Genomic DNA, 8430 nt, shown 5'->3' with positions numbered 1-8430 from the left:
AGTACATATATATAGTATATATATTAAGTTATACATATATTTAGTATATATATTAAGTTATACATATATATAAGTATATATAGTATATATATTAAGTTATACATATATATAAGTATATATAGTATATATATTAAGTTATACATATATATAAGTATATAGAGTATATAGTACATATATATAAGTACATATAGTATATATATATATATATATATATATTAAGTTATACATATATATAAGTATATAGTACATATATATAAGTATATGTAAGTTATACATATATATGTGTATGAAAAGCATTATTCTGTATTGCTGACTTGCTGTTAGGCTGTTAGTCAGTAAATATTTAAACTTTAATTATAAAATTGTATAACATATGTAAATATACCTACAATATACAAATAAATACTATAATATATATATATAATACAAAAAAAAAAAAAAAAAAAAATTTTAACGAGTCCAAACCGGACCGGTTCCGGTTTGGACCTTCAAACCGGTTAACCGGAACCGGTTAAACCGGAACCGGTTAGGCGGTTCCGGTTTTGGAACCGGAACCGGCCGGTTTCCTAACCGGTTACCGGTCCGGTTCCGGTTGGAACCGGTTGACAGGCATACTCAAAAGAAACATTATTTAGGAAAACATTTTCCATGCCAGCCAGATATCCTGCCACATCAATTGTTCAAAGGCTGTGGAACCTCGAATCTTATCCACGTCATTCTAGTCCCTTGTACTAAAATACCATTTTGATATTAGTGCCCATTATTTCCTTTTTTCCAACTTCAAACAACTGAATTGTGGTAAAGTCTGATCGGTTCCGGAGATGAAAGTTCTTCACATTCCATGCTTAGATGACAACTATTCATATATGTATGTTCTCAATTAAATATGTCTCTTTTCTAATTCATAATATTAGGTTTAGGGCTTTTTAAATGCTAATTGTTACTATTTCTATGAATTTGTTAGGATTATTCATGAAAGTACTAAGGAAGCTGCAGTGGTGGACCCTGTTGAGCCACATAAGGTGCTTAGAGTAGCTCAAGAGAACGAAGTTGACCTTAAGTTTGTTCTCACCACTCATCACCACTGGTCTGTTTTTTCTTCTTCATTCGTTGTTACAATAATAATATGCTCGGTATCTAAAACCTCTTCGTATTTTTTCTCTTTATTTTTTGTCTTGCTTACAACTCCCTCCGTCCATTTTTACTTGTCCATATTTGACTTGGCACACCTTAACGAGCAATAAATAAAATCACCATTTTACTATATCACTCCTAATTATGATAAATTATCTAGATAATTGAAATCAAATATGCCGAGGTCTACCGGAAACAGCCTCTCTACCTGGGAGGTAGGGATAAGGTCTATGTACACTCTACCTCCCCAGACCCCACTTTGTGGAATTTCACTGGTATATTGTTGTTGTTGTTGTAGTAGTATAATTGAAATCAATCAAACATAACTAAAAGTTGTGCAGCTACTAACAATTCCACTAAGTTTCCAACCCAGTAGTTAGTATAGTGGTAAAATAGGTATGAAATGGTAAATTATCTCTTGATTTTCCAAACTGGACAAGTAAAAGTGGAGATCTATTTTTAATATACCGGACAAGTAAAAATGGATGGAGGGAGTATTTCCTCCATCTCAAATTATGTGTCGTGCTTTCTAAAAATAGTTGTCTCAAATTATTTATCGTTTTAGAAGTTCAAGACTGATTTTTTTTTTCCATTTTACCTTAGTAGTAATTGTTCTTGAAGACTAGAAACACCTCAATTACGGGTTGATGTTATGATTGTTCAAAAACGAAGGGCAAAATAGTTAAAAGCCCCTCTTAGTTAATGTTTATTAAGGAGCATTGCAAAAGAGAATAAAGATAGATAATTTGAGACGGAGGGAGTATTGATTTTCCATTTGATTGTTGAATTTGGCTGTTCTGTGAGAATTTCTCGATTTTCGTTTTTACTCTTATTTAATCTCTTTGTTTCATGAGTGTTGCAATCGAGAGCACATATTTCAACCATATTGGTGATAGAAAATCTTTCTTTAAGAAGTATTTGACTGTTACCACCTGGCCAATATTTGAGTTAAAGCTGAGAAAAAGAGTGCTGGAAGTTGAAGTTGGAAAAAAGTTAATGGAAGTCATAAGTTGCGTCTGGACATGAAATTAACTTGAAAAATGTTGATGAAAGTTAGAAGATTTTGAGTAGAAACCAATATTTCATTTGACACACACCTTTAGGTTAGTGTTTCGATATCTCAGTTGACATTCAAAAAGTTCAATATGTGCAAATGCTGAAATAGTTTTCATGCTCCAAAGGACCATCGTCGACATAATCAAATTAATCTTGGGTGATAATCAATTCAATCTGATGGATGATGAAGAACTCATTATCCAGAAATATAATGGAATTTTCAGAAATAGCTAGATTTGTCAAGTTTATAAAGAAGCACACACTAATTTCCACACCTGGCTTACTGATCACTGTCAGACGACAGTTGGTGAAGGCAAGCCTCATGACAGATTGTTGTGTAATTAGAACACAAACTTGTGGGACCATTTGATTATACATGCAGATCTAATGACATCAGTTCTCATTGAAGAACAGGTTACATTTTTTTTCTTCAGATTAATTTATGGACAACTTGAAATCCCCAAAATTCTCCTTGTTTCAGCCCAAGAAAGACATTATTTGCCAGCTCCCTTGGAAAAGATGTGACAATAGTCACTCCCTCCATTACATTTTATATTACGACGTTGACAAGCCACAGAGCCTTTAAGATGTTCATTGACCTGTATATTTTGTTGGTGTTGATAGAAGAATAAACTAATAGCTGGAAGTTTTTTTAATAGAGGTAACGGCACATCAAAGTTAAAATTTGAGTAGTTTAATAATTTGAATCCTTAAATATTGTGAAAAAACTTGAAAACTATCAAAACATTTTTGGACGCGCCAAAACAGAAAACAGAAAGTGTGTCAGGTAAACTATAATATATAGCTTAATTAAGCAAACAGAAAGAATGGTTCGGGCAAGGTGGGAGTGACCTCGGTGGAGGATAAGTTGTGGGAAGCAAGGCTGAGATGGTTCGGGCATGTGCAGAGGAGATGCACGGATGCCCCATTGTGGAGGTGTGAGAGGTTGGCTACTTGGCTATGGACGGTTTGAGGAGAGGCAAAGGTAGGCCGAAGAAGTATTGGGGAGAGGTGATTAAACAGGACATGGCGCAGGTCCAGCTTACCGAGGACATGACTTTAGATATGAGGTTATAGAGGACACGCATTAAGGTAGAAGGTTAGTAAGTAGTTGAGTGTTGCTCTACTTATCCTTTCGTCCTAGTAGTCGTAGTATTATTCTTGTAGTTCATTGTCTTTCGATTTCTGGTACTACTTGTTGCTGCTTGTACTTCGATTATCGTATTATATTGTGGTAGTTACGGCTCCTTTTTGTTCCGTCAGCGTTATCCTGCTTTCTATAGTATTTTGCCATGCCTTTTTATATTGCTTTGAATTGCTCGTTCTTGTGCTGGGGTCTACCGGAAACAACCTCTCTAACCCCAAGGTAGGGGTAAGGTCTGCGTACACACCAGACCCCACTTTGTGGGATTTCACTGGGTATGTTGTTGTAAAACAAACAGAAAGAAATGAGATACTGATAGAAACAATATCTAGCTACTATATTTGCTATTACAACTAAAATGGACACAACCACATCAGATTGAAAAGTTGGAAATTACAGATTGCAGGGGACCTCCTCTTGAGGTGTTGAATGTAGTGCAAAGGAGAATATTCCTAGAGTATTGGTGGTATCGGAAGGCAGATTGTCTTGAAAAGCAAAGAGGCGGTTTTTGGGAGATCATTTTATGACTTCGGAACAAAATCTTTCAAGGATAATACCCTATGAACCAATGATGTTTTATCTGTGCTATCTTTTTTTTTTTTTGGGGGTGGGGGTGGGGGTGGGGACTGATGGTTTTTGTGCTATCTTTTAAGAGGAGCGCTAGCCAATTAAACTAATTCTTTTCTGATGGTTTGTCATCTACACTGTTTTCTCCTTTTTTCATTTGTTCTCTTGGATGTTATTAAGTTTACACGTATTCCAAGAGGGGAAAATAATTCACGAGTTTGCTCCTTGGCTAGCATGGATTGAGCAATACTACATGGAAACACATGTTTTAGGACAAACAAATCAATCAGGTTGACTGAAGGATATCTTAATTTTATCTGTCTGCATTAGTGTATTTGCTGTAAACATCTATTTATGTGCATCTGTGGGTTCTGCATTTATCTGATCTTGATGAACGCTAACGCATTTCAGGGATCATGCTGGAGGGAATGAAAAAATAAAGCAGCTCGTTCCTGGAATAAAAATTTACGGTGGATCAGTTGATAATGTGAGGGGTTGTACAGATAAAGTTGAAAATGGTGACAAGGTATCCCTTGGTGCTGACATCAGTATCTTATCTCTGCACACACCATGGTAAGTGATTTAAAGTTTTCTTACTAGCTTCCTTCCGTTACTGACTCGTAATACAATGTTCTTAATACTTAGTTTTTTGTCAAGGACTCCACTGCTTTTCTTATTTGGATGCTCTTATTTGATGACCCTGCCTTCTGATACTAATGAAAAAAAAAAAAACTGTGGTCATTTTGGAAATATCTCTTGCATAGAAGTAGGCTCAATGGATCTTATGAATCATACCATTATAATCTCTGATATGTTGGAACGTATAGAGACTCATAAAGAGAATTGTATCTCATCTTGTTCTCCTACACGATCATATCTCATAAAAATTAATTGCTTTTCCTTTCCTCTCAGCCACACAAAAGGTCATATAAGCTACTATGTTACTGACAAAGAGGGAGAAGATCCTGCTGTTTTTACTGGGGATACAATGGTGAGTGGAGGTGTCTACCTCTAAATCTTTTAGGAGCAAGTAGAACTTAATTAATAGTTGGTTCCTCTACAAGGTGTGTCTTGCTTTGTTTTGTTTGAAGCTTTTATACTTTAAGAATCTGTTTATTGGAATTATATTTCCTTATGCAACTAGCACACGCCTTTTGTTCATTGTTTCTAGATTTTAGGTCATTTATGGTGCACCTTTCTTCATTTTACGTATATTAGTGCTCTCATCATTCTGTTGATGCTATCTGTTTATTAGTTTGTTATTTTGGGGAGGGTGTGTCTTCCTGATGAAAATCATTGAGGACAGACATCGACATGTTCAATTGACAAGAGTTTTCTATTCTTCTTTTTCTGTTCTAAGAGGACAAATGAGAAGGGTTATGGAGAGAAAGGAACTTGAGATGCTTTGAGAGTAGGGCAGAGCCAATGAGAAAGAACAGTTCAACTGCCTTTGGTTACTTCATTTTGGTGTAAAATGAATATATAGAGAATGCTGACAATCTCATACTTAATTAGCTTCCTGAAGGATTCAATTGTTATGCTTATCTGCTTTTGTTGTACACACTGGAGCACCAACTTACTGCAGCCGAGGTAATGAAATTTATCTTTTATAAATAAAAAATGAATGAATGAAAGCGGAAAACTTTTCTGGAGCACAGAGAGGAGAGTTTTCTTGAACACCCTTCGTATACAGAGTCAACTTAAAGGCACTCAGGTATATTCCATGTTTTCCAAATAATAAATCAAAATCAAAGGAGTACCTGTTGATTAATGAGATGAGGTCCTCAATTCCATCTACTGACGGATTATTTGAGCCACTGAGGAGAACACTTCCCTTTCATCATCAATATCCCTACGATGCTTCATTTGCAATTTCACTCTCTTCTTTCTCAGTCCTCTTTGTATGCACAGCTCTAGATTTTTTGCCATCACCACCTTGCAACCACAATGCCAGATCTATCTGCTTCTTATCTCTCGTTTCTTTATCTCTCTCTCGACTTGGAGGTATCACAGTAGATAACACAAGAATATTTAGATTCAAAATCCTTAAGTGGTTCGCTGTAACTTTGCCCAAGATTTGGAAGGATAGCGGTGGATTGAACCCTTTCTCGCTTACTGTCTACTTCTTCCAGTTCGCTTTGCTCTATCTTGGAATGTAGGTTTATGGATTTGAAAAAGTTTATTTGGGAAGAAGATGATGGGAACTCTAACCACTCCATGCAAGTTGTGTTAAATGTAGAATACAAAGCAACAAACTAATATTCGAAAGCGAAAGATTGTGTGACAATGCAAGCAGGAGGGGCTATTGTGAACTGACAGTCTTTATTCGAAAATTTATTATTATACTGTTGGATGGTCAAAATAGGTTTCTTTTAACACTTCATGTCTTTGGCTTGCAGTTTATTGCTGGTTGTGGTAAGTTTTTTGAAGGCACTGCAGAACAAATGTATCAATCTCTGTGTGTCACACTTGGTTCTTTGCCAAAGCCAACTCGGGTATATTGTGGTCATGAGGTAATGTGTGCATGCTCTTGAGGAAATTTTTTAAAGAAAAGAATTATTCTGTGTCATCATATCTCTCAGATCAGATTCTATATTTTGTCCATCAACAGTTAACTCTCTCTAATGTGCCGCATTTGCACAACTTTCATTGGACCACTGAAGAAAGTTTAGCACTCTTGATAAAAGAGTGAAAAAGTGAGCATAACATGTGGTTAGATTGGCCTTTCTTTGTCCATATGTTAAGGACTAGAGCCACTTTAGCTCCTCAGTTCTAGTTTATCTTTATAGTACATAGAAATAATTTCTCATTTTTTACTGATCAAAAGAATTTCTCTTTCAATTTTCCTCTTCTTTAGAGTTGGGTTACCAGATATGACAGTTTTTCTGTGTCTTAAGTACGATGATCACTTAGTTGAAAGGAAGGACAAATAAAAATTTAAATAATTTCAACCTTGGATGTACTCGAACACGTGCAAAAAGCTCTCTTTAGATGTGTATACAGTATATCACATGTAATTTCCATGCGCAAGTATTGTACGATTTCTGTTGCGAAAAAATGTCATCAACTGTAAGCCACTGCTGCATATGGAATGAATCTCCAATGAGAAGATACTTCGAGTAGTTTTGGTTCCAATACTTACTAGGTGTTTGCATATGCATGACGCTCCTGGTGGCTACTCTATGTCAGGATTGTTCTCTGACTTTAGATCTTTGTATCTATTTTTTCCTCCAGTGAGACTGTTTGAACTTCCGGATAACTTAAACCCCCTCCATCCCCACCCCAAAAGAAGGAGAAAAATTATCTCTTAGGCAGAATAAAGAACCCCCTCCCCCTTATTCTCCAACATCTGCTCTCCAATTACCCTGCCTCTCCTATCAGTAAAAGTTCACTGTAATAGTGGTCTCTCCCTCATATGCTTCTACTAAATGTAACTCCAGGGTAAGGGGATCTGCACATACATATGTGAATGTTATCCAGCACGGAAATTAAACTTCTTGTCCACAAACAATTTTGAATGCATTACTATTCGCCTCTCATAATGAAGTACTTGTTCGTGTGGTGGTAGCAATTTCTTTAACGTGATACTCATTTTGGGTTTTAGCAGCAACTCTATTCTCTGAGGAAATTCTAATGCTTGTTAAATGATCTGCAGTACACAGTAAAAAATTTGCAGTTTGCTTTGACAGTCGAACCTGACAACACCAAAATTGCACAAAAGTTGGCATGGGCTGAGCATCAGAGAAGAGTAGGCCTTCCAACTATTCCATCAACCATTCAGGAAGAATTTGAGAGTAACCCATTCATGCGGGTTGATCTTCCAGAGGTTCAGGTATGTTCGTTCTGTACAATACCTCTCTTATTGCATTTTAGAGAAAGAGAAGAAATACTTCTTGATAAAATTAGCATAGAGTCGGTCTCAAAGGGTATGATCTAGTGGTCAGCGAAGTGAGATGAAAATCATGGGAGACCAGGTTTCAATCCCAGTAACGACAAAAAATGCTAGGCAGTTCATTTCCGGATTCCATCTGCCTAGCTTTGGTGGGCAAAGTTAAAAGTACCTGTTGCAAGTGGGAGATAGAAAATGTCTAGTGGAATAGTCAAGGTGCACGCCACCTGGCCTGTGCATTACTGTTATTAAAAAAAAAAAAAGTTAGCAGAGTCACTTAATGGGACGGGATATGTGTCTCTATCTGCTTATCTGCATGTGCCACAAAGTCTTTTTTAGCAGGAGTTTTTTGCTTGTTACACAGGAAAAAGTGGGATGCAAGTCTCCTGTTGAAGCCTTGCGTGAAATCAGGCAACGAAAGGATAATTGGAAGGGCTGAATAACATTGCGAGCACAAGTGTAATGTTTTTTATGGTTCATGTTTGTGCATCTAATAAGGTGGAAATATTACAGGCAAAATCAAATTGAACTGTGTGGTGAAAGAGTTCATTTTCGTTGTATGTTGCCTTTCAACTTCACAATCCTGACGTTTAATTTGGAATGTATATGTGTGAGAGTGTTCGTGGCTTTGCTTGGTTTA

General features: G+C 36.3%; 1 protein-coding gene across 1 annotated transcript; it reads left to right on the top strand.

Annotated features, from left to right (window-relative positions):
• The first annotated feature begins 656 nt into the window (after positions 1–656).
• LOC132638389 (hydroxyacylglutathione hydrolase cytoplasmic) lies at positions 657–8430 on the top strand. The gene is made up of 7 exons (XM_060355291.1): positions 657–868; positions 965–1087; positions 4313–4474; positions 4814–4892; positions 6301–6414; positions 7557–7733; positions 8155–8430. The coding sequence occupies exons 1-7, from the start codon at positions 822–824 to the stop codon at positions 8227–8229; spliced, it is 777 nt and encodes a 258-aa protein (XP_060211274.1). The 5' UTR covers positions 657–821; the 3' UTR covers positions 8230–8430.

The sequence above is a fragment of the Lycium barbarum genome, chromosome 1 (genome assembly GCF_019175385.1).
Source record: "Lycium barbarum isolate Lr01 chromosome 1, ASM1917538v2, whole genome shotgun sequence".
NCBI lineage: Eukaryota > Viridiplantae > Streptophyta > Magnoliopsida > Solanales > Solanaceae > Lycium > Lycium barbarum.
This window is presented reverse-complemented; position numbering and strand designations above follow the sequence as displayed.